A 27382-nucleotide genomic window follows, 5' to 3' on the forward strand; every position below is an offset into this window, starting at 1 on the left:
AGAGATGCAATATAACTAAAAAAACAGGCAAAACAACTACAAGGAGACACAAAATGACCACAAAGAGAAACAAACCAACACAAAGATGCATAATGACTACATAGAGTACAGCTCTTTCTTTCTTTTACCCCCTGCTGATTCCTCGTATAGGTTTCTTCCTCTTTATGTACAGTCTACAGTTTCTTCTAGTATTTTCCTTTTAAAACAAAATACAGTTTAGTCAATACAAATTGAGTAAACCAAAAAACAGCAGGTGCAAATATAATAGCGGTGTTTTCTTCCACTTGGTGAAAGTCACTGGAGCTCCTGTGAAGCCCTGCTGTCCCCTCTGCAGCCAAGCGAGCTCCAGTGTTTTTGCTCCATGCAGAGACATTGATTAGAGAGCGATTGCTATGTGAGTGACTGGTGTCCTGCCCCGAGGCTGCAGCAATGCATCACTCCACACCATGCAGTCACAGAGAGAGCCCTCAACTGAACGACAGCCTTTAGCCTCAGACATACACTCAGGGCCTAAGAGGAGAAAAAGGTCCCACAGAGTTCGGCCAGAGTCACACAGCTGGTCTAACAGCAGTCAGCTGATTAGGTTCTCAAATCTGGCACATTAAGTATATTTAGATAGACACTTTATGCTAGTCAGCAGTGGAGCATTATTAATCCTGGCTTGGCAGTAATTATAATATACGTATATATATTGGGTGGACCCAATCATTGCTGTGCGTTGTTTGTCCAAGTGGTATTGCCGCACCCCAACAGAACACAACTCACAGACATAGTGCCCCAGGAATGAGTCCTAAACCTGATAATGAGTTGGTATTTCACCACTCACAGTTCCCTCCTTAAGAGATTTTTACAATTTGTTCTACAACATAAAATACGTTAGTAAGTATCCCACTCGTAAATGGCAAAGCTTCTATGTGTCTTAAAAAAGTCAGTTGCTGACAAATGGCTAAATGAGACTACAGAAAGTCATCGTGACGGAGCCACGCTGAACGTGGCTTTACAGTCTCATTAGAGTGGTGACGTTAGGTCATGCGACTGTTGTGTCGTTGGTTTATACCCTAATGCTGGCTTTTTATTTGAGTCCTTATGAGTCCTAAAATGCGAAAATGAGTTCTTGCACTTCCAATTCTTGAAGTCAAGTCATTTTCTTGGATTTTTGGTTACATGCCTGAAATATGGTTTGTGGTTAACACAAGCTTAAAGTTTGTTCTATGACATGAAATACACCTCACTCGTGAATTCTGAAGCTTTAACGTCTTAAAAAAATGAAACTACAGCCTTTCTGACGTTGAAGTTGTGACCGTGTTGTATTTCGTCTATAGCTTAACGTTAGCTTTTGACTTCTAGTGATTGCATTTAGGCTTCAGTAATCATGAAAGTGGTGTTCATTTGTGAGGATTTTCTTGCTGAGCAAAATGTCTAAGTATCATTGAAGTTTGTTTTCCACGGGACCAATTTTTTTTTTTTTAATTAATCCAAAATCCAACAGAAAAATCCCAAAGGCTTTTCGATGAGGGAACCATCCCTGAGGTGCTTTATTCAAATAACCTTAATGGTCTTATTACGTTATATCTGTCAGATAGCCCACATGAAGTCTGGGTAAAGTGTCATTTATGTTGTACTGCGTGTTTAATTAATGTAGACAGTAGTAGCTTTCATGTATATGCATATTCGCATAGTTTACTGTATAGCTGTACTTGGTTGTGATAAATAATACAATAAAGCCTCGTAAGAAATTAGTTTTCAGATTTTTTTTTTTTTTCTGGGGTGGGGGGGCCTCTGGCATATTTGCCCACCCAATGTTGACTTCATGGCTACGGCCTTGCCATATGGTTTTTAGGGCTGCAGCTGTGGTTCATCATTTAACCAAAGCACTCTGCTACCTCCCCACTGACAGGAGTTTATCTGATGCTGGGCCACTGACTGAAACCTTGCGCTTAAATGTAACCTTTGAAAATGCTTGAATCCACTGAGGTAATGTATTAATGGTGCTACTAGATGTGAAATAATTATTATTTTGAAATAAGATTCATACATAAGTGATACAAGTCTGTTATAATGAAGCAATGTTAACAGCTGATACCCTTTTTAAAAGCAATGCCTGTACCTTTAAAATGCACCATTACGCATTTAATGATAATTGTTAATAATTTTTCCCCCGCAGAGTGTTAATGAGGTGACTGACCTGCTGTTAAATTATGCTCTTAAATTTCCTGTAGATGCTGTGTTGCCTGCTGCTGCGGAAGCAGCGGGGCACTGAGTGGTGAAGCAGTGAGCCTCCTCCCCCTGTCCAGCCAGCCAGTCAGTCAGCCCAGCAGCAGCCACTGGAGCCGCACACAGCAGCCCGTCTATGGGACACTGAGGATTTCATCTGGCTGCCCGGAGCCGCGCACACAGGACGCACGCTGGTTTATACAGCGCCTTCATTTCCTTTTTTATCGGTTTGATTTTTCTTTTATTTCGTCGCTCAAAGGAACTTTTTTTCAATCTCGTTTTCATTCAGAAACTTTCACTTATGGTTCGCAAAGATGGGGTCAAGTCGTGGTTTCTCTCGGGGAAACGTCGTGGTGGTGGTGCTGCTGCTGCTACAAGGTAAGGTTCATCATCAGTTTTATTGTTAGAGTCATGCCGGAGGACCACAAGATGAGATTGGAAACAGTTTTAAATACATTTTGCACTAAAATATGTTTCCAAGTGACTTGTTTTGACAAAGATGAAGACATTTATGAAAAAAAGAAGGAGAAAAAGTCTATTCTTTATGTTAATTCAGAGGAGAAAATAGTGTTTTCTTATCCTCTGCCCTGTTTGAGACATTATCTGTTAATCTGACAGCATCAGTTTTTGTTTAAAGCATCTTCATCTCTGGCCGCTCCTGCCAGTCAGAAATGCAATTACTTTTGGTATGAGCACAGCAGGAGCTTAAATATGTTTTGGTTTGGGATGCACTTTAAATTCACAAAATTTATGATTCTCTCCGAAACTGACTGTCATGGAGGAGGGAAAAAAAAGCTGAAGAGAAATACAGAGAGGAAAAGATCTCTGAGCTGCCACAGACAGAGCCAGTGGACCTGAAGTCTGATAAACACACATGGAATTGGCTGCTCATGTGTAAAGCTAAATTGCTTTGCTAAATTGCAACATTTTGGAGGCTGAGTGCAGTTTTAAGGCTTTTTTCCAAGAACTATCTGAAATGGCACGAACACAATGCCGGCACTGTTTCATGCTGCAGAAAGTGATACTTGCATTGTGCGCCGGTTGTTATGTGTGGTATGGCACACTGAAACCTAGAGTCAAATGAATACAGCCGTATATCATAATATTATAATCCCATTCACAATCCCCACAGCCCAACTGTACCAACACTGTCCTGCCATGCCGTCTATATTTAAAGTATCTCTCATAGCTCAGGAGTGTGCAAATCTCAGTGTGTGGGAAGTATGTCAAATGTGATGCTTGGACAAAGATAAGCCATTGTGTGGAATTCCTACATTTGTTTTTGGACTTAGATTGAACAGAGGTTACTGTCGGTGCTTTCATCAGGGATGTAGAGTGTGAAAGTATCATCACCAGTCTTTTAGTGGAATTGAGATGTTGAAAAGGGTGGTCATTTTCATGTGGATGGGTCAGCCTGCAAAAGTGGGCTTACTAATAAACTACTGGCCTACTTAATCGCCCATGGGAGTAGTTTCCTGCAGTGCTGTTAAAATGATTAATGAAAATTTTAAGGTGCTACAGTTGTATGTAATGCTCCCTGCTTATTTTTCATTGTGACAGACAGGGTTGCTCAGTGCACAGGAGTTGAAAGACAGCATGATGCTCTTGTCACACACATCCTGCATACATTTACATCTCTGCTTTATTCTGCGTGTATGTTCACTGAAGTGGGCGTTTCTCCTGATATTTATAGATGAACACAGTTGGTCCAGTTCAATTTCATGTGTCAAGGACATGATGGTAATTAAACGGGTGCTGAAATCCACACCATATGGAAACACGGCGCTCCTCACCTGCCTGTTTGTTGCAACAAAAGACCCACACTGGTTCAGAGAGGAGAAGAAGCGAGCTGCAGGCAGGTGTGCAGCAGCTGCTCCTATCTCTGGGTAAACACTGGCTGTTTGTTTTCTTTAGGAAAGTATATCGCCTGTTATACAAGTGCACACAGCGTTCAGATTGCATGTTGGACGTTAACTGCCCACAGAATGACACATCAGATTGATTTTGCTGTGTATGTTGAAGCTGATGATTTTGTTACACATCTGGAGGATGCTCTGAGTGTTGCTGCCATGAACAATATAAACATTTTAACCTCTACGCTTCTTTAAAAGTTATTAAATCACCAAATGAGCTTTATATAAATGTATCTTTGTCTTCTAAGTCATCTAATCATGTTATGATGCACTTTTTGGATCATATAACCTCTTATGTGATCACCATACAAGTTATTTAATATTTGTTGGACTGTAGGGAATGGTTAGATTTTAGAAAACCAAAGTGTTCAGTGATTCACATCATCACCGTCCCAGGTTACAGGTAACTCATTAGTTTAGTGTTTCTTGCTGAGGTAATCAAACTAGGAAATTGGCAATCAGCGTTCACTATAAGACTAGGCCAATCAGCATTTTTAAATGTGGCTGTGTCGCCCTGCACTTACAAGTAGAGTTAAGAAGAAGAAGTATAGCAGTTTAAGAAATAAATTAGGGAATTAAAAGTGCCTCTTTGCTTAAGTAGTTAGAGATTGTGGAGATTGTTGATGTAAAAAACATTCTGGCAAGCACTGAAATCTTTTGGTCAGTGATGGTTTTGTTACGATTTTAACTTTGGATGTCAGGAAGAAGCATGTGTGCTTTGGTTTGCTTTTTTTTTTAATGGAGGCTGGCTAATGAGATCTCATGACTAGTTTAAAGAAACAATGAGGGCTTGTGACTGGTAGCTGCAGAGGTAAAAAACATTAGAGCTGAAACTCAATAGTACCTTTTGTGATTAAACCTGGTGAAAGCCTTCATTGAAATTAACCAAATGCTCTTAACAGACACTTCTGTGTAATCCATCACTCCCCTAAGAAGAGCCACAGATGTTTTCACATAAAAGCATCGATCGGTTTTTCCTCCACCGTTGACCTTGCTACTGTAACTTTGACCCTGCTTTGCCCTCTGACCTTAGAAACCTTAACCAAGTGGTAATCTCCAGTGATGATCCCACCGTCCCAGAGGAAGCGCTGTTTGCAGCCTCTGTAGTTGCTGCTCCTCCTCCTTGCATTAGAATGATGATTTTCATCAGCATCTTTTTCCTTTTTGAGAAGGACCAGACCAATAAATCTCATTTGATACATGCTGCTATTTGATTTAGCTCCTTATTACATTATATGATTTGGTAAAGCTTCTGTCTTGTGCTGCCTATGGATACATCATAAATCTTGTCAATTCTTTTACTCTTGCTGTCACTTCGTCTCTTTTAGGATAATTGGAAAACATCATGATACGAGTTGTTTGCTGCAGAGTTTATCTTTTATATTGAATTGCGTAAACAGTGTTGCTTCTCTTTGTGTGGCTTTTAAAATGGCACTGGCACAGGGAATATATTTTTTGGTGTTTAGTTTATTGCTTTTTGTTTAAAAAAAAGTGGCAACTTCTGGTCTCAGCTTCCCGCCACCCATTTAACCCCAGTTTTCCCAGTCCCTAAGAGGACAATAAAGCTATAAATGCTAAACAAAAAATTCTGCCCCACAAAAAAATAAAATCACATTTTTAACAAGGAATCAAAAAAGATATTAATGAACAACAGTAAACATATTGTCTATGTATCGATTGGAAGAGTCAGTAAAATGTTGCATCATCCCTCCAGGTTTGATCAGTATCATAGCAGTGATGCAGCACTTTCAGCCTTTCAAAGTTTGTCATTTTTACTTTTAGTTATGGCTCTCTTTTTGCCAGCGCATGCGATTTTTAATCACCAAAATGTTGGCAAAAATTCATAATCCCATTAAGTTTTGAACAAACTGGATCAGTGTTTTTTTTTTTTTTAATGTAATGCCAAATGGAGGGACACCACCCACTTCATTATTACTTCCACTGCTGAGCGTCTCCGTCCCAACCTCTAACTGTGGAGTGTTGCTTCTGCTGCTGCTGGAGCTGCATGGATGCTGCTCCTACCTGTCAAAGCTCTCTGCCTTATCCTCTAGTCAGTTCAGGGTCACACTTCCCTCTCATGCATGGGCAGAATCTAATTTGCTGTGGCGAAAGGACAAGGAGACATTGATTGAAATTTTGCCCTCGGGGCATTTAGTCCTCTCGTTTCACATGGGCCTTGACAAGTTATTTTCCAGTCGCCTAGCGGCGTGCGCTGTGTTTGACCCATCATTTACAACAATGAACGAAACAAAAGAATGAGCTAAGCTCATTTGATTCCACGTGGTCGTGTGACACTGCAGAGCTGCATGTAGGTGAACGTAGCATTTTGTAGTTTTAAAGGTGCAAAGTGTACCAGCTTTAAACATGAATATGCAAACTAAATTTAATTAGAGTGAAAAAATTAGACAATAGAGTGCTTTGTGAGTGTTTTGTTTTTGTTTGTTTTTTTGTAGGCCAGCCTGGAAGTTAACATCACCCTGGTTCCCTCAACAAAAAGCCATTGTGGGTTTTTTCATTGGATTTTGGAATTATTGCAGAAAATAAACTCTGTGGCAAACAAAGTTTTATGCTACTTACACACTTTGTTCAGCAAGATAAACTTCATAAATTAACACCACCTTTATGATTTTTGAAGTGTAAATGCAATCGGCAAAAGTAAAAAGCTAATGTTAGGCTATAACGAAATACACCACTTTCACATGACTTCAATGTCAACAAGGCTGTAGTCTCATTTTTAAGACATGTTAAAGCTGCAGAATGTCGTAGAACAAAATGTTAAGCTTGTGTTAAGTACAGACCTTATTTCAGTCACCAAAAATCCATTCAAAAAACACTTGACCTCAAGAACGTATTTTTGCGTTTTAGGACTCATTTCTGCAGCTCTCTATTGTGGGGACAGATTTGCCTTTTTTTCGTCTTTTTTTTTTTTTTTAATTCAAACCTCATTTTAAATCCTGTTGCTTCTTGTCAAAAAGAGAATGCATTTTCTCTCCAGCCCCACCCTGTGTCCATTTGTGTGATCCTTCACTTAACTGAAGTGGGTAAACATGTTGGAAATTATTTTTCCACTGGCCTTCCACTCCTTCCTCCACCTGTCAGTGCCAGATACTCTGAGAGCTTCACTTCCATTTGTGCTGGATGATCACTGCCCTCTATTCTCATGCAGCAACTGCCTTCCCTTTGTTTCCATACTGTAATCCATCAGATTCACTGTTAAACCTGACGTGATGACACGCCATTTTAACAAGAAGCTAAACGTGCTAGTCATCTCAACAGCACTCTTTTTAGTTTAGGCACTGTACAATATCTGAGAAATAAAGAGGTAAAGATGTAATGATGCAAAAATGCTACACATAGTGCACAATATGGAAACAGTATAGGCTAACTTTTATATTTAATTCATTAGATTTTTAAGTGTTTATTTCCTTAGCACGACTGACCACAATGTGTGTAAGTTGGCCTGTACTTATGCATGCCTGCTTTAAGCCATGCAACTGTAACAGCATAGCTTGAGAGATACCAATGCTCTGTTAATGTGTCTGTCAGATGAATACTGGTGGCAATGATCCCTGGACTTTTGATTTAACATCATCATTAGGTTAACATTTATGTTTTTCGCTCAATATAGTGTTGTGTCGTTCACAAACATTTCATTCAAAGAAGCTAATCTTTTGGGTGAACGACCTGAACTGAATCACTTCCTGAAACGATCCGTTCATTTTTCAGTTCAGTTGAGCGCTCAGTCAGCTGAACATACACAGTGAACGTGAGCCCTGAGTGATGGTAGTTGCTGAGTCGCTCAAGCCTGCCCCTCTCCCTCTCATGTCTTGAAGACTCGACATAGGAAGTAATAGTGCCAAAATTTTTTTTAATAATTAGGTGTCATGAAAATATTCAGTTCAGTAGTTAGCGAGCTGAACTGAACGTTCAGCCGTGTTTCTGTTCCTTGAGTGTGTATACACGGTGGATGTATAAAAATAACTGGATACAGCGTTGGAAGTAGGGCCCCGTTCATTCCTGCAAAATCTCAGTGGCACATGGCGCTAAAAACATTATCTGCCATGTATAAAATTACCCGAATGATTGGAACTGCTTCTGCACTGTGTGGCCCGTAGAGCAGGAACACTAGAGACTTCGCCAGCCAAGCCGGTTATTCCTGGTTTAGGGCTTCACTGACTTGAATGGGAATAAAATGATTCAATGGGGTGGCTCTTCTAGACTTTCCAAATGTTATCCGACCAAATGGATTACATTGCGACAGTGAAACAAATAATTTTGCAGGGGTTGTGATGCTCCAAAAAGTCCACCACTTTATAGACACCTTGCCACAAAAGTCAAAGGGAAAAGTCTTGTGATGGTTGTAATTATACAATTTGGCCACCACAAAAATTTGCTTCAAAGCCCAGAGCGCATCCAGGAGGGGCTTTGGCTACACACAGTCAGAGCTCCGGTTAGGCACTGAACGATTTGGTGAACAATTTTTGTCATGAATTTATTCTATTGATTCAGTACACTGAAAAGAACTGCTTTGCCCATCACTGATCCAATACTTTGGTTTATGACCATAGACTGTAAAGATGGATGCTTGTCTTCATTTACCCCCACTGTACAGTATAGAAGCTAAAATATCCTGGATATGGCCGCTTCCATCTTGCTCTGGTGACGTCAATTGGAGCCAGAGTCTGCGCAGTAGCAATATATGTGATATCAAGTTTCCTGCCCAATCACCTATGCGACCAATCGTGAGCAGTGCCACTAAACGCAAGCCCACCAACTGGCTCACAATCATGTTGTAATATCCTCGTTTTATAGCATTAAATAACTAATTAAAACCAAAAAAAATTATTTTAAGTGCACTTTGAGTTTTTATTTTGGCCCATAACCCATCCACTAACATGGAGAGGGTGGGCTTTATGACCTAACTGCAGCCAGCAACAAGGGGGTGATTGAGATGTTTCGGCCTCACTTTGGGGTAGCTGTCATGTCGTCCATCTTTATATACAGCCTGTGTTTGTATCAAAAAACTGCAAAACTAATGACAGCAAATGTTAGCATGCTAACAACAATACATTGTTAGACATGACAAAATAAACCTGCTAAACATCACAGTTGGCACTGACAATGTGAGCACGTTATTATAATGTTACCGATTTGAGCATTTCACACAAAGCAGTGTTGTGCGAGAAATGTGAGAGTATAAAACCTCACAGAGATGTTAGCACGACTTAGGTGTTAAGTTGTGAAGGGTCTGTCTCTCTTTGCAGTGATTAACAGATTTGTTTGGATACTGTTAGTAGGAGCAAATATAAAGATAAGATATTCAAAAAGTAAACATTGGTCACAAAGTCTGTCAAAGTCGTTCATCTAGTAAACAGAAACCTTCATGAGATCTGCGGCAGGAAACTATTTATACAAATTAAAAATGATATCAGTGTATTTTGCCAGAGGCAGCTAATGTCTTTGTCTACCTCTGTGCACATGTCAGTGAGTCTGATGGCTTTTTACCACCGCTGTGATTAGGACAGGGATGTTTTATCAAAGCAGTCTAATGACTACTGCGTCAAACTCAGTCTGGAGCTCTATGATGTACCACGTGTTCAATTTTTAATGCCACTGTCACTCCCACAGGAATTCTTAAACTGAATTTGTAGTTGCAGCTAACCCCCGAGGAGATCTTCTATTAGATTTCTTGATGACTGATGAACACGGTTCATTGGATCTCAGCTCTTGTATTCTCTGAGGGCTAATTGGATTACATTATGGTGTAATTGATTATTATGTTACGGTATGCATCACGGTAAACTGAGTAATCTACCTGGAGCCTGACTACCTCCTCCAATCTGAGATCAGATATTGTATTACTCTGATGAAAAGTTTGATGACTGTGTCATCATAACAGGAAATGAATTCTTTTCCCCATTACGACTCATTGTTTTGAGACTGAAAGCATCACAATCAGGACTATATTAAATCCAGGTCCTGGATCCAGCATGATATGACAAAGCAATTAGGCATGCTGGCACAGGAAACCAAGAGGGAGAGATTTCCAAACATTATGATCAATAATAGCTTTCATAACTGGAATTATAGCTCAATGTGCAGCTTTTTAGTTAATTGAATCCTGAAGAGAACCATTCCCATAACTGTTACATCTTTGGAAGCAGAGTCATCATGATCGGTTTCAGAGTGATTATGATAGTTATTGTATTTATATCACCATGATATAACTGGGTGGATGCTCCTCAATGCTGCTGGCTACTGCGACTTTGTAATAGGTGATGGATTTTTTAAAAATGTGGATATTGATGTGGCTGTGAAATGAAACCCATCCAGCAGATGTAACATTTCTGTGGCCATGCAGCTAAACAAGTGGGTCCATATTATGTGCAGTGGAGATGATTGCACACATGCAGCCATCAGCCTTTCTCCCCGTCTGTCTCATCAGTGGAAAACAATCAGCATCACTGTTGATTAGTACAGTTATTGATTGGTCTGCTGCCAGAAACACGGCCTTTCCAATGGGTCGTTACCAGGGACAGATGCAGCGCACGTTGACCTTGGGAGAGAAAGGGCACAGGGCTGAGTCCTCACCGCAGGAGCTCCAGTCTATGAAAGAGATTAGTGAGGGAATGAATCATACAGCAAGCGGGACACTTTCCCCGATCTGCCATGCTGTTGACAAGTGAGGACGTCTGGGTGGGAGGTCCACGTTTTCTTTCATTGAGACTTAGAGGGACATTCACAGAGGTGGAGGCTGCCTGTGGGTTAGTCTAGCACATGAGCTCATAGCTGGTAAATCTATCAGCCGAAGCACGCATTGAGCTAATTGAGTTCCTGTCTTTGTCTGGGACGACGGAGAGGACGTCCCACCCTATCAGCTCTCACCAGTCTTAGACATGTGGTGGTGGTCTATGGCTGACTGAGCACATGGTTCAGATTTTGTGATGATGAGCTTGTGTCCTCTTCGTCCTTCAACAGTTAAAAAATGAGACAAAACTGACACAGGCCGTAATTAACTCAAGGAAGCTGCCATCATCAAAGGTACACGTGAACAGATGAGTGAAGGGTTTTTCCAGTGTTGTTGTTTTTTTCAAGCGACACACAAGTTCAATTTCACTATCCACTCAGCAGTACATGATATCTATTGTAAACATGGATTGCTACAAGAGTCCTCCTGTTCAAACATTGGCTTTGTTTGCAAAATTACTTACTCCGGCTTTTGAAGAAATGACACTGTATATGGCAGCTTAGCATCAGTTTTATAGGTGTTTGAGGGCTATAAAAAGGTCTGCTTATGGTGGTAATGTTTACACACTTTGAGTTATGAGAGGGCAAAGGCTGTTCCAAAAACAGCTTACTGTCCTCATATCTGTCAAAAACTTGAAAACAACATTTTTCAGTTTTCCCAAGACATTGAAGTAAAATCTTTTACTTTGAAAGTTCTCACCCGTGCATGGTCATCAGAGGTGAAACATCATTACTGTCTGTATTTCTGTCATTCGTGTGCATCATTTAGGGAAGCTAATGAGTCATGCTTTTGGAAAATCTTCATCATGGCATCACAGACCAAAGATGCCATTTGCTAAGAGAGGCCTGTTTGATCCATTCAATTAATTAGTTTTGATATAAACTGCTTGCTTTCTGTTGGCTTCAGTCCTGGAAAGAAATTGAATTTTGAATGATATAAACAAATTGTGTTGCGTGGGGTCCAGCCACCATGGCTTCAAGCCAAGATCAGCATTCATAAATGCGTTCAGCTCCCACGGGTTAACACGCTGGACCCTCTGGTTTTATTTGTAAAGCTGCTGTCATCTGCACTGTTTGATGCATGAGAGTGTCATGTGTAAAATATCTGTAGATTAAATTAATTGTTTTTATTTATCTCATGGAGGGTTGTAGAAAGGACTCATTTCTGGCTTTTTAGAGACAATTAAATCCAGGATCTTTAGCATCTTATCAAATGAATACAAGCATTAGTCCAATAATGTATCATGATAATGATTAAGCTGCAGCTTTCCACTGTTTTGGGGCCTGTGTGTGTGAGATAATGGCTCCCTCTAATGGTCATTTTAAGTATAGAGCTGGAGACCAACACTAAGAATACACTGAGTTTCACATCCTATATTTTCCCACATAAAACCAGCGCACCCTGTGTAAGTTCTTCAAAGTTTTTTCTTAAAGTTTACTGTGTGTTATACCATGAACTACTGCTATAGTAAGGCCATCCATGTTGAACAATTTGTTTCTGCTTTCCAAGGTCTTGTAACACCACCATTTTATTACAATAAAAAAGTACAATGTTTTGAGCCCAAACTGGCTTTAATCAGGCACAGAGGTATCAAATGACCTCAGGTGGTCGATGCTGGATAAATGTTGTTTCACTTAAGAGGAAACTTAAGATCATCGTTTTTTCATGCTCCTGCGTACGTTCTGGTTTGAAATCTACAGCCTGATCTCTTGTTTGATAAAATCTCAAATTCACTCTGAACGATATCCTGTGTTGTGCAATTTAGGAAACAAACATAGCCAATTAATTAGCCTCATTGGTACATCCAAAACAAAAAGAAAAAAAAAGCTAGATCATTGATGGGTTTGTGGAGTGGAGTGTCTATGGAGAGTATTACAATAACAGAAAATGAAAAGGCTAAATTTATCCAGGGTGCAGTACAAAAAAAGGAAAAATGTACTGTATTCTTTTATCATTTAATATTCATTATTATTATTTGTTAGCTAAGTTTTTCATTTCTGTTGATTTCTAATTAACCCGTGTTCTTGTCTGTAATATATACAATGAATATAAAAGATAAGAGGGGTGCCACAGAAAACTACGTCCGGCACTGTCCCTCAGAAATAATTGTGAAAGAAACATAAAATTGTTGAATGAGCCAGTCCAGTGCTGCTTTTAATGAAGGATATAAAGAGGAATCTGATTTTATATATTTTTGTTTATTTGTATCATTATTTTCAATCTTTTTTAAAACTTTGACAATCGATTGTTTGCCTCTGTGTTGTCGTTTCCAGAATATTGTTACACATCTGATATTACGATGTGGGTTTTTATTCAAGTTTTAACTAGGAACAATGAAGACAGGGTAATTGTACTGAGTGAAATGTGCAAAAACACATTCATGGAACACATTCATAAAGAAAAAATATCAGGCAATTGATCTTTTTTTCTTTCTTTGGTTCCCCATAAGCATCAGCATTAGCACTGACTATTCTTCCTGTGGTCCATTTGCATACTTTCATACACACTTACAGTAATACTACGATAAACCCAACAAACAAGAGCAGCTCATCATGTTGGTTTTGAGAAAGGAACAGACGCACAATTGTCATCCCTTAAACACAAAATTATGACTTATTTACACTTCCCAAGAGTTCATAGTAGACTCTGATCTCCTTTATCATAAACGTAAATCCTTGTCTGACTGACCTTGAATTATATATTACCCATCCTGTGCTTTCACACATTTAATTCCAAGACATTAGGGTATTTGAAAAAACATAGGCTATTTCATTATCCTCCAAGGGGGTTTTTGACTGTTACACAGGTATATAATTAATTGTGAATTTTGTTTCAAAAGCACCACCATTTTTGGTGGTGTCTATCAGATCTATACACCTAACAGAAAATAAGATGCAGCAAATGTTAGCCAGATAAGGCCCAAAGATATTTTTCAAGCATGAGCATGAATGGTTTCAATTTGGTTGTGATAGATTTAGCAAATGGAAACTCATCCCTAAAATGTGAGTCATGAAACTGACTCCCACCATCCCAGCAGGACTGACAAACAAGTAGCCTGCTGTTTGTTTTTGTCTCAGGAACACTTTTAATGAAAAGGGCTGCAGTCTCGCAGAGTGTATCTCCATCCTTCAGGAAGGACGGCCACATTTTATCCATCAGCTCGGCCTCCTGTCATCCAACCCCCACGAAATTAAATCAATGTCTGAAACCAGAGCCGAGGCCTCAACTGCACCAACAGAAATAGAAAATCTAGTTTTGCTGTCTGCTAATGACATTAGTGCGTTCCCTAAATGGTCGCCTACCGTCGTCAAAGAGGAACATAACAGGGATATAATTACAGGAGGAACACTCACATCTCCATTTTCCTGTAAAACACACAGCCTGCTCTTTATGGATTTCCTCGACACACATGCACACATACACATCCCACACTCCCCTCTGGCAGGTAATGATTCATTTCTCCTGCATATCATGTTATCCCTTGTAATTAAACTTCTCAAGGTGAGCACAAGGAGAATCGGAAACCACATGTTATTGACCATATGAGAAATTCATTAAAAGAGCTGCATAAGTGTCATTTGAGCCCTCCTTTCAATTTCCGCTAACAGGAGAGATGAAAGACGTATCAGAGGAGGGAAAAAACTGAACCTGTCATATTCCATGTATGTGTTAATTTCCATTCAGTGGCCAGACAGCATTGTCAGTGGGTTTTGTTCCCACAGTAAAATATCCAGAAGGAGATGTCTGATAACCTGCTCTGTAATAAGACTCAGCAATACTGCCAGGCCTTATTTTCAGTTAACGTTTTCCTTAAAGGAAATATAACCAGATTCCCCTGTGATTCACTTGGCTGCCTGTTTTTTAACATCTGGTTATTTGGTCTTTCTGCAGGAGTGACAGGGCTGTACTTCCCTCAGACTGAATACATTGAGACGGTGTATGTTGGCCAGCTGGCAGGGACGCCGATCCTCCAGGTCCACGCCATGCTGGACAGCGACACTGAGCGGCCGCATTTCTACCTGTGCTTCACGAGCACTATCAGACGTCCACCTTACAGCTCCTGGTTCAACCTGGACATCAACACTGGAATACTGTCCTTGAACAAAACCCTGGAGGGGAGTGACTTTGCCTTGCTATGTGAGTTGGATGTGAGCATTTTAATCTTAATGTATAGTCTCCTTTCAGTGCCAGGTATCCCCTACACATGAGAGTAAATCAGTTTCTTGACGTTTATGCTCTTTGCATACTAATAATGCATTGGCTCCATGTTCAGGTCTCTGACTTCAGGATGATAATGTAATTGCCTACAGGCAAAAAAAGAGCTCAGTCATCAAAAAGAGCACTGTCTGAGATTAAAACACCCTGTTGTTTTTGTTTTGGCTGTACATCTTATCAGATCAACACTCATGGTCTGTGAAGAAGTTGTTCCTGCATGCCATGGTGTTACCTGACTACACCAAGAAGTCCCTGTGCATCAAAAACTCACCTCGGATCACCCTGGACTTTGTCAATGCCACGATGCCTCAGTGTGCTCAGACAGATATGAAGGAACTGTGCTTCCCGCACAGAGACACCTCCAACCCCCACATCATGGAGAACAGGTTCCCCGGGGCCCTACGGCAACTCCGACGTCTCACCAGACTCAACATCTGCCCAAACTACACCATTTCTTACAATGTGGAATCAGGTTAGACACATGAAAGAGAGACTTTGTAACATTTGAAAGAAGAAATAACATATTCTTCCTCTTACAAATGAAGAGTTAAATTCATAAGCAAAAAAATGCACCATTGTTTAATGTAATACACTCAGGGATTTAACAGCCACAGCCTTCGTTGGTCTGGTATGACCAGTAGCTTATGGCAGCTAATTTTAGCAAACTTAAGGTAAATATTTCTGAATGTAACACACAATTGGGATTACTTTTCTGACTGTGAGACTCTTCTCCACTTGTGCTACCATTAAAGGAAACTTACCCCCAAAATCACCATTTTCTATATCAACTGCTCACCCCGTCTTACTGTGAAAGGTTATGATTTGTAAAGACAACTGTTTTTCTCACATGGCTCCATGGTGAATGAAGAATCCAAAAATCTTATTAAAAATCAGGATAAACTGAAGTCATAGGGGTCCGCAGCAAAACTATATCAAAACATTCGTTTACAAACTCTCACACAACTTGTGCAGTATAATCCAAGTCTCATTTATCCAGTCGGATGAGTAGCACACCTGGACAAGTCCATACATTTGAACTCTGCTTGATTGAATGCATAAGCAGAGCTCAAACGCACACGCTTGCCCAGCTGTGCTACTTGCCTGTGTGTGAGACACACTGACGCAGCCCCCCTTTACTACAATTCATCAAGAATTTTTCCATTTTTGGATTCTTCATTTACCATGGAAGCATGTGAGATAAATAGTTTTTTTCACAAATTCAGTGTAACATGTGATGAGTAACTGGTGGGTGAAGTTTTCCTTGAAACTAGTTAGCATTTTAGTTAAATGCAATTATTCCATTATTATTACTTGTAGCCACAATGGCAACTGTTCAGCAAAAGTCACATTACACCCCCACCATCTCTGACTCTGTATATTCCATTTCAGCTGTTGACACTTACACTCCTGATTCCGTTTGTTCCTCTTGTCTACAGATACCCCTGCTCCATTTGCTGTAAATGAGAACACCACAGAGCTGGTGGTGACGGCTCCGTTAGACCGTGAGGAGAGCGAATGCTACAGACTCCTGCTTGTGTGCACAGTCCGCACAGAAACAGTCGTCACCAAGGTGGACACTTCACTGGATGTTTTTGTTGATGATGAGGACGATAACGCACCGTATGTGAATGGAACAGACACAGCAGATATTATCATAGGTTTCAATCGGACAAAGGTGAGGAGACTAATGAAACACTGATCAGATCAGTTTTGATTGTTTCATAGACACAATGTCTGATTTTATCTTTTAAACAAAATTCTCACTTTTTTCCCCCAGGGTGGCTCTTTTGGCACTTTGTTTGTCTTTGACAGGGATTTAACCCCCATCTTTCCCATAGACCAGACTCACAATAAGTATGTGGGGACCTTGCTCAATAATGACCCATGGGTGAAGAAGACATTTAACATAACAAGGACCTTCAGTGAGAAGAAGGCTGCTATTGGAGGCATTCGAGAGACCGTCTACAACTACCGTAAGTAATCCAGTGTCTCCTACACATCATCTGTTTTTATGAACATTGCTGTTTATCATTTAAATGTTCATGTTTTCCCTTCAATTTTAGAGCTTATCCTGGAGAGGAACCTGTATGTGACTGAGAATCGCACACTGCAGCTGGACTACCTGGTCAATGACACCACCTACCCCGGTCTAGAGGGAACAGTGTTGCTGCACTTCAATGTCACCATCTTACCTGTCCACATCCGCTTCCCCAACATCACACAGATGTTCACACTGACACGCAGAGCTTCTGTTTATGCTCAGGTACTCGTCACTAACCAGCATACAAATCTATAAATCTGTGTTTAGTCTGCAGGTAGACTTTTTTTTCAAGTCAAACATGAAATTATTCACATGCCCACGTGTACGTTGGAAGAGTTATTTGTCGCTGTAATTGTTCCTAATCAATCACTAACCATGAATTCCTTTCCAAATATGAGTTTAGGCAAAGCTGATTTTAGGCTTCAGCACTCACACATGTCAAGGCAGCATCTGCCAAAGTTACAGCAATTTTACACTCAGCTGTGGTTCACGAAGTAGAGCGGGTCATCCTTTAATTGAAAGATCGGTGGTTCAATCCACAGCTCCTCCAGTCCACATGTCAGTGTCTCCTTGGGCAAGACACTGAACCCATATTGCCCCAGATGGTGTGAGCACGTGTGAATTGTTTCAGCACCTTGTGTGGTAGCCCCGGCCACCAGTGTGTGAATGTGTGTGTAAATGGCTGAATGTGACATGTAGTGTAAAGTGCTTTGAGTAGTCGGAGTAGCCAGACTTCAGCCACTGAAGTAGCCAGAAGTGCAACATGCTAGGCGTTGATGCTATGATGATATAAGATTTGACTCTGACATGTTAAACATTGATATTTTTCAAGAAGTACAAATTATTTTCCTCAAGAAAAACTTATATGCACCCCATGTTACATTGAATTTGTGAAGAAAACTTTGTTTTTCTTGTATGCCTCCATGATGAATGAAGAATACAAAAACAGATTTTTTTTTTAGGTGAAGAAGGCTATCATCAAAACTAAATCAAAACATCCGTTGACAGACTTTCACACAGCTCATGCAGTACAATCCAAGTCTTATTCATCCAGTCATATGCTCAGTGCTTCTCAGTACAAACATGCATTTTTGCTAAAAATGTTGCTAAAACAGTCTCACACAAGGACAAGCAGCACCCTGGGCAAGCTTGTTTACTTGAACGCTGCTCAGTGGAATGCACATGCAGGATTAAAACACACCTGCTTGCCCAGGTGTGTCACACGTATGCAGACGTGTTTTAAATAGTGAGGTTTTAATGAATACGCATGTGGTTGGGAAGTACTGAGCAGACGACTTGATACATGAGACTTGGATTATACTGAACGTGCAGTTGTGTGAGAGTTTTAAACGGATGTTTGATTTAGTTTTGCTGTTGATAAACGCAGACATTTATGACTTAAATCAAGAATTTTCTGTTTTTTGATTCTTCATTGACTGTGGAGGCATTTTCCATGCATACAGCATAACATGGGCTGAGTAATTAATGCATAAATTATAATTTTATGGGTGAAGTATTCCTTTAGAAAAGTGTTGACTCACTTCTACACATACTGACAGACTGCCATCTGCTGGCCCAGTTAAAAAAGTATCTGTAATTCATCAATCAGTTTAATACGCTGACCTATAGATGTTTGAATTTTGTCATCCTCCATTTGAATTCCCTGTTGTTTTTACATTTACAATCTCTTCTCCCAACTCCTCTCAGGTTGGCAGAATCTGTGTGGAAAACTGCCAACAGTTCGATGGCTTCAGGGTCACATACCGGCTCGAGGTGGCAGATAAGAACGTGTCTGCTGACGTACAGTCCTGCTATACAGCCATAGGCATCACCCAGGCCTCAGATGAAATGTGGGGACTGCTTTATGTGAATGACTCAGAGGCGCTGCACAGGCCTGACTGCCAGGAACTACAGTACCTTGTTGTCGCCCAGGAGGAGCACACACAGTTGGAGACCAGCACTCAGATACACATCATACTAGTTAGTGAAGGTGAGACTGTAACAGTTAAGCTCCACTTGATATTTCATTTCATTTCAGATTTTAAAATGAAAGGGTGTATTTCTTCACATCATCTGTGCTCATCTTTAGTGTGCATCAGTAAACTGCACACATGTTCATGTTTAGAGGCAAAAGATCTGAAAAGATTAGTTGGGTTTTCTTTGGATACAGTGACGACTCGCTGCTATTTAGGACACAGTTTGAGTTTCACTTCCTAACTAATTTAACACCACCGCAGGCACACATGTGCAGGCTCTTTTCAACAGTTTTCCTTTAATTCTCCCAAATGTCTTTTAAAGATTTGGTTGTGTGATTTTGGCACTTGTGGTACATAGCGAACAAGGCCAGTCAGGAGAGCCAGCAGTTCCTGTCCTGTGCAGAAAACAGACGGCGAGTAGACTGTGAGTCTGTCCGAGGCCTGGGGGCAACAACAGGGAGATGCCAGTGGAGGCAAGGCACTGAGAAAGGTACTTTATATTTAATGAACACTTATGAAAAACATTACAGGCTGTGTTTTTTGTAATGATATAACATTTTAGCATCACTGAATCTTGTCCATGATAATTATGAAACCTTGGAGTAATTTAACTAGAACCAAATGTGATGGTCTCCAGTGAGAACATAATTTCCTCAGTGTTGGTAATGGAACAAATTAAAGGACCAGAACCAGTGTGTGTATTCTTCCCAGTAACATCCTTTTTGCATCAGGACGCAGCAAGAGCCATGGAAAAATGCGGTCTCGGTTGTGATGAACACAAGCACTGACAACACCATATGATGGCTGAAGAAAGTCACCACAGTGTTGTATTGTTGTTTAAACTACAATGTTTACACTGTTAAGGGCTTTAACTCAGGCTAACATCAGGACAAGCTGACCAAACCTTAAAATGTGTTTCACATCTGTTAATGTTTCCCACTTAAGTTTTTCTCTCCTTTGTGTTCTTGTTCCAGGAATATCTGAAAATTACTCAACCTGCTCCCCTGACCTGCGGACATGCCCGGATAGTTTTTGTGACGCAGTTGAAAGCAAAGACCCATTAATATGTCCACAAGACTGTACAAGTAAGAAACACGTGCACACATTTAAAGATGCAAAGCACGTTTTGTGTATAAATCTGTAAATAAGAGCATTCTGTTTATTTGTCTATGAAGAGGAAACTGTTACTGGAGGTCATGAACGAGGCTTGAGGAATGGGATCCAGGCTGGCTATGGAACCTGCTACTGCTACTCTGAGAGATGCTTCTGTGAGAAGGAAGATGTTGAGGGTGAGGTGATGTAAATCACACAAAAAAGTTAATAATAAAGTGAAATATTGTCTCCAAGGGGTCATAAATCATGTCATCTTAAGAATAAACCTGAAACGGATGGCTACTCTCTTGAAAAATAAAAGCATTGTGCAACACACTCTCCTGCAGAGGCCATATGTGACGACATGTGTAAGACCATCATTGCCACAGCACTGCTCCTCTCCTTCATCGTCTCCATCCTCCTGTCCTCCTACTTCATCCACCGGTACCACAAGAACTCGCCCAAGCCCCCAATCGCCTCTGCTGAGATGACTTTCCGTCGGCCAGCTCAGGCTTACCCCATCAGCTTCCCTGCTAACAACGTACGCAGGGGCTCGCAGGAATCCATTGAGACTGATACCTTTAAAATACCTGTAAGCTGATTCTTTTGGCCTGTTTTCTGCATCAGTTTTCTTCATCATAGTATGCTGAACTGAAGAAGTCAAATATTCATATGTTTTTTCAACAGGAGGATCCTAAGTGGGAGTTTCCTCGTAAAAACCTTGTACTTGGCAAGACTTTAGGAGAGGGAGAGTTTGGGAAAGTTGTCAAGGCAACAGCATTCAGGCTCAAAGGAAAAGCCGGTTACACCACTGTGGCTGTGAAAATGCTTAAAGGTAAGACAAGCCAGCCAGAGACCTGACAAGTAGGGGAGGTAATGGTGATATACGAGGAGTGAATGTCTGAAGAGATGAATGGTTCCAACATTACAATCCCTTATGTTCTGACAGAAAACGCCTCCCACAGCGAGCTGCGTGACCTGCTGTCAGAATTCACTTTATTGAAGCAAGTCAACCATCCGCACGTCATAAAGATGTACGGAGCGTGCAGCCAGGATGGTAAGACCTCATACCTCCAGCCACCCTCTCTCAGGACGTGTGTGCTGCACATGGAGTCTAAGTGCTACATTTCTCTGAATAGGTCCATTGTATCTGATTGTGGAGTATGCCAAGTATGGGTCGCTCCGCAACTTCCTGCGCGAGAGTCGGAAAGTTGGCCCGAGCTACATGGGCAGGGACGCCAACCGAAACTCCAGCTACCTGGAGAACCCAGATGACAGGGCGCTCACCATGGGTGACCTGATCTCCTTTGCATGGCAGATCTCCAGAGGCATGCAATATCTGGCGGAAATGAAGGTATTTTATAAACCGAAAAAGGCTTAACTTTATATAGAAAATGTGTGTGGGCTTGCTGTGTAAATTTTGCTGTTGAAAGTCTGAAATAGTTGAAATAATGAAACTAAAAAATACAAATACTAAAAGAAGCTGACATTAAATCAAAGTGCTATGTGAAGTTTAAAGGGTAAGTTTGGTATTTTTCACCCTGGCCCCTATTTTCCCATGTTTTGGACCTAAGTCAGGGGTCGGCAACCTTTTCTATCAAAAGAGCCATTTTTGCCCCCCCAATTTTTTTTTTATTTGTCTGGAGCCACAATACATATTTGAGCCTTACGGTGACTTAGAGTGAATAGCTAGCCTCACTAAGGAGACTCAAGGCTAGCCATCGCTATTGAGATTCAGCAGATTTTAGGAAAAGGCACCAGACGTATGACACACATAGTTGACGAAATGCTAAAACTTTTTTTTGATTTGATTTATAGGCTACACATTTTTTTTTTTTTTTTAAAAAATCAAAAATGTATGAATCATTCATCACAACAATGATAAATAGAAATTAAAATGTAAAAAAAAAAAAACTTATTTATTTATGTGTAATTTTTTGTCAAAGCCACAGGGAGCCTCTGTAGAGGGGCTAAAGAGCCGCATATGGCTTCTGAGCCATAGGTTGCCTACCCCTGGTCTTAATGAATAATGGGAACAATTTTTAAAACTGGTCCAGTATTAGGCGAGACATAGGCTGCAAAGAAACTACTTGACGCATGCACATTGTCCATGTATGTCCACTAAAAGTGCTTGTTTTTGCCACTGGCAGGCTAAGATTGTTATCATAAGTGTCTGACACATTATGGAAAGGATCCCTAAAGAGAAAGACCTTTTGGATAAAGAATAAGATCCTTTTTCCCTGAGATCCAGCCCTGACATGACCATCACCAAATACACTAGACTCCATTTAACCCTTGTGTTACCCCTGGACATTTTTGTCCATTTTCAAAATTCAAAACTCCCTCACAGACAAATTAAAAGGTCACAGGGGGGTGATTTTTTGCATGGGGGTGTCATTCTGGGTGAAATTTCAAAATCTCAACTTTCAGCACGAAAATCCATTATTTGACCCTGTAATGCATTTTTATCCCACAAAAATCACCCTCCTGTGACCTTTTGTTGGACACTTTCTAGAAAATGGACATTTTTGTCCACTTGAAGGGTCATGGATAGGATAAAAATGCATTACAGGGTCAAATAATGGATTTTCGTGCTGAAAGTTGGGATTTTGAAATTTCACCCAGAATGACACCCCCATGCAAAAAATCACCCCCCCTGTGACTTTTTGTTGGACACTACAGAAGTTTCTAGAAAATGGACATTTTTGTCCACTTGAAGGGTCATGGATGTAACTTTTTTGAAGGGTAACACAATTAAATAAACACTTATTTTATCACCTGAAAACACACTTCATTCAAAATTGACAGAAACAAAATCAAACTCACAAAAACCATCTTGGTTCATCTTTCCACTGTTCCAACAATCACCAACTCTGGTTTGGTTAAAATAAACCCTTAAACCACCCAGTTAGATGTGAAAATATGCTGGTTTAAACATGCTAAAATTACTGTTTATATAAATGGAGCCTGGTGGCTTTGGCAGTAGCAATGTCAGGGCTGTTTTTGGTTAAAAAAGGATCTTGCGCTTTATTAAAAAGCTCTATCTCTCTCTGGATCCTTTCCATACTGTTGTCAGACACTTACAATAACAAACTTAACCTGTCAGTGGCAAACATAAGCACTTTTAGAGGACATACATTGACGTTATGAACATGCGCCAAGTGGTTTCATGGCAGCCTGTTTATTGTTGCCAGCAGCGACGCTTTATTTGATCAGTTTCAAAAATAGTTGTCTCCATTAGTCATTTAAACACAAACATGGAAAAACAGGGTTCTGGTTAAAAAATACCCTTTAAGTTTAAAGGCTGAATGAAGTTGAAGTGTTTTGGTGAAAGTCATACATTTCAGTTGAAGTGGAAGAGCAGAGACCACCTCAAGTGTTTGTACTGTAAACAGCTGAAATGTTAGTCGGCTGCGTAAGCACTACAAGATACTCTAAATGAGCATTTTGGTCCGACAGCTTGTTCACAGGGACCTCGCAGCACGAAATGTCCTCGTAGCTGAAGGGCGAAAGATGAAGATCTCCGACTTTGGCCTCTCCAGAGACGTGTATGAAGAGGACTCGTACGTTAAGAGGAGCAAGGTAAAGAAAAGAGACAGAAGAGCATTCATGTCGATGTATTTACAACTTTTAGATAGAGATGAACGAGGTTTCTTTTTGTTTTCCAGGGCCGTATACCTGTTAAATGGATGGCAATAGAGTCCTTGTTTGATCACATTTACACAACACAGAGTGACGTGTAAGTACAATAATAATATAAAGCAATGGTTTGTCATGTTTGGACATACACTTATTGGCTTCCTTGCCAAGAGTTACAAAGCAAATAGCTGTATTTCCAAAATATTAAACTATTTTTTCATGCAATAACGCAGATGAACCTGTTCTCTAATTACTGAAATATTCTTATGAGCTGCTGTGTTTTCCTCCAGCTGGTCCTTTGGAGTGCTTCTGTGGGAGATAGTGACACTGGGAGGAAATCCATACCCAGGTATCGCCCCTGAACGCCTCTTTAACCTGCTCAAGACTGGCTACAGGATGGAGAGACCAGAAAACTGCTCCGAGGAAATGTGAGCTCCCCTCTGTTACACAACAGCATCTCGTCATCTCTACTGAGTGCAATAACTCCTCCACCACATTAAGACAGTCATGGAAAATGACCGCTGGGAGCATTAAATGATACCTCTTCTCACCCACTGTAAAACTTTTTCCTTCTGCAGGTATAACCTCATGCTTCGATGCTGGAAACAAGAGCCGGACAAGAGGCAGACATTCTCAGACATCAGCAAAGAACTGGAAAAGATGATGGTGAAAAGTCGGGTATGGTGAAGCTATACAATACATTATAATAAGTTATTCATATTCTTCCACAGGAAGAAGTGGGGGGTGGGGGGCTATTAATCAGCCTCTTTCCATGCATTACTGGTGCAATTTTGACAAAGCTTTGGTGATGCATCATAGAGATCTGGCAGTCAGAAGTTAGAGTTTTTTTCTTTCCACTCCTTTTTGGATTTGCAGCTGGCCCAAAACGACTGAAATGAAATGAATGGGGACATCGTGTACTGTTGGCTTACTGTTTAGAGTCAGATACACACATGCTCTGTTATACTGCTTCACCGTATGATCTGTCACTCTTCTCAAACGCTTTAGATACCATAATTAGTGCTTGAAGAGCAATCCTAAAATGTGGCCTTGGGCAGCGTAATCACAGAGCATACCAGTCAGGCTCCTGCTGCTGACGTGAGGCTAAATATAGAACATTTAAGGACAAGGGAATGCAGGCATCCCAGAATACAGCGGGCTCATTCTTCCCTGTTATCATTAAGCGGTAGTGGGCATGTCACTTGATTTAATGAGTAGAATTTACACACAGTTCCCCAGGATCTTTGTCAGTAGATGTCACTGCACTGCATGTGTGTGACCTTTAGCATTTAGCAAGCTCAGCTTTAGTGTGCTACGATTCCTCACCTCAGTAATCAGCCTAATCACACCCTCATCTGCTCTTGTCAGGATTACCTGGACCTGGCGGCGTCCACGCCAGCCGACGCCCTGCTGTATGACGACGCCCTCTCTGAAGAGGACACACCACTAGTGGACTGTAATAACGCCCCTCTCCCTCGAACCCTCCCCTCCACATGGATTGAAAACAAGCTCTATGGTAGAATCTCCCATGCATTTACTAGATTTTAGAAACAGGACACACAACACAAGCTCTCTTTTTTGGCAAGTTGTGATTGGCTTTTTCCGTAGTCAAGTGTGCGTGACTGTGATCTAGGCATGCCTTTCTCTGATTAATGCTGACATATCTCCCATTTCATTGTAAATGAGAGGCTCAGTGAAAAAAAAAAAGATCTTGTGTCTTGACTTTTTTTTGTTTTTACTTGGACCTGCTTCTAATGTACATGAATGCTGACCAAAAAAATCTACATTTGTAAATATTCAGTATACCCTCCATTCTTATTTATATGGCACCGCTCATACTCATGCTTCATCTGCATTTCATTTGTAGATAGATCATTTTTTTTCACTCCATCACATTACCATCGTCATCATTTGATTATTTGTTTGCATTGGAACAAACAGTGTGTAACATTTGAAACAGGTCCTCGCTGAATCAATCACTCACTGTGTTTTTTAAATTCCAGATTGTCTTAAATTTCCTGACTTTCTAATGTATATTAGCTTTTGATCTATAATGATTTTCACAATGCTGAACAGAGAAACAGTAAGGCTTTTGAATGCAACTCTCAGGTGCCATTGATTAAAAGTAACAAACATATTAGTTACTTGTCATTCATCTGCATTTCGTAGCAGTTACAGTTAAGCAGCCATAGGTCAAATATAGGGGCATGAGCAACATTATAGCCTTGATACATTACAAAATGTAAAATAAACATTACCTTATATAATATTTCACTTGATGTAACATATACGAAGCCATAAGTTTGCACCTCTGAGCACTTGTTTTAGAGACAGGCACTACAGAGTTTGATTTAAGAGCCTTACTGTCTGCACGCTGTTTATCTTTCACTGAGTGCAGAAAAATGATATGTTCTCGTTTTTAGGCATGTCATACCCGAACTGGCCTGAGAAGAGCCCGGTACCGCTCAACAGACATGATGCCACTAATCCAGTCTTTACAAGATATGCCAATGATAGTGTTTATGCAAACTGGATGGCTTTGCCTTCACCCGCAAAAGCTGTGGACAAGCTCGATAGCTAAAGACAAACCAACACTGTAGAAAAGATGACTAATTGGTAGATGTGTATATTTCTATAAGACTGTACATATACAATCTGATGCTAAAGCTGGTTCCCTTTTATTTCTGTTGCACGGGTATTCAACGTTTGAAAAACTGGGGTCTTTTTGCTGCAAAAGCAGCAGGATCAATGTAGACCAAGCTTCATTCAGCTCTTCAGTATGTTAATTATTACCTCACGGGTCATGTTGGCCAAGTTGTATCACTGCATGACTATTGTACCAGATTGTATGCCACTTGTCGATGTCTTTTAAGTGCCTGTGCCGCTTCTACAATAGCCTCCAATTATTAATGTGCGACTGTGAAGATCTTGTTCCAGCCCAGGAATTAAAGGGGACGTCTTTACCATCACCTGTTGTAGACAGCTGGGATTGAGTGGACAGAAGCAAAATGCTGAACCTGTTCTGAAAATGTAAAGTTTCTACCTTAGAGGATTGTTGCTCCTCGAAATGTCAAAGACCCATTTTGTGTTTCTCCCACAAGATGTTTCAAAAACTGTTCTTGCCAAAGAAAAGTAACACAGACATGTTCAGTGAACAGTTTTCTTGCTTTTGTCCTTGTTTTGTTTTTGTTTTTTTACATGGAAAAATATCAACTAGTAAGTGCTTCTCCAGTGTAACGACATGAGACTTAATGTCGCTTGTGACCATGTCTGGTGTCAGACTACAGTTCTCTTTTGGATTCACTGTAATGGCAATCTTTGTGGAAGTATGATTATGTAAACTAATGAGTGTTATCATCGTTATGTTGTTATTATTTGATTAAGTTACAATTAATAATAAACGTTGAAAATGTGCAGTATGTCTCAGCTCATATCTAAAAAATGATAGTGAGTGAACTGTTGACCTTTTTGTTTTAATTTACAGTGTTATAAATGCAACTTATGTCTGGTGGTTCACATAAATTATTTTTATAGCATTACAGTA

General features: G+C 40.4%; 1 protein-coding gene across 2 annotated transcripts; it reads left to right on the top strand.

Moving 5' to 3' along the window:
- Positions 1-1815: 1815 nt before the first annotated feature.
- On the top strand, positions 1816-27252 carry ret (ret proto-oncogene receptor tyrosine kinase). Of its 2 annotated transcripts, XM_033613903.2 has the most exons (21): positions 1816-1974; positions 2220-2592; positions 14767-15012; positions 15272-15562; positions 16527-16765; positions 16868-17063; positions 17154-17353; positions 18839-19121; positions 19466-19597; positions 20082-20192; positions 20283-20396; positions 20547-20791; positions 20887-21034; positions 21149-21256; positions 21339-21553; positions 23659-23781; positions 23868-23938; positions 24129-24266; positions 24417-24516; positions 25207-25354; positions 26262-27252. In XM_033613903.2, exons 2-21 carry the CDS (start codon positions 2529-2531, stop codon positions 26417-26419), a joined length of 3330 nt encoding a protein of 1109 aa, XP_033469794.2. In that variant the 5' UTR covers positions 1816-1974; positions 2220-2528; the 3' UTR covers positions 26420-27252. The 2 variants fall into 2 exon arrangements, with proteins under 2 accessions (XP_033469794.2, XP_078032477.1); XM_078176351.1 differs by lacking the exons at positions 1816-1974; positions 2220-2592; positions 14767-15012; ... (2 more) ...; positions 16868-17063; positions 17154-17353 and adding an exon at positions 18370-18467.
- Positions 27253-27382: the final 130 nt, after the last annotated feature.

Source organism: Epinephelus lanceolatus, chromosome 17 (genome assembly GCF_041903045.1).
Source record: "Epinephelus lanceolatus isolate andai-2023 chromosome 17, ASM4190304v1, whole genome shotgun sequence".
In the NCBI taxonomy this organism is placed as follows: Eukaryota; Metazoa; Chordata; class Actinopteri; order Perciformes; family Serranidae; genus Epinephelus; species Epinephelus lanceolatus.

What these genes read in the sequence shown, in the direction of transcription:
- ret (XM_033613903.2), top strand. Translation starts at nt 2,529, where the DNA reads ATGGGGTCAAGTCGTGGTTTCTCTCGGGGAAACGTCGTGGTGGTGGTG. An exon ending in CATCATACTAGTTAGTGAAG is followed by an intron (nt 19,122 to 19,465) that starts GTGAGACTGTAA and finishes TGTGGTACATAG; the next exon opens with CGAACAAGGCCAGTCAGGAG. An exon ending in CTGATACCTTTAAAATACCT is followed by an intron (nt 20,792 to 20,886) that starts GTAAGCTGATTC and finishes TTTTTTCAACAG; the next exon opens with GAGGATCCTAAGTGGGAGTT.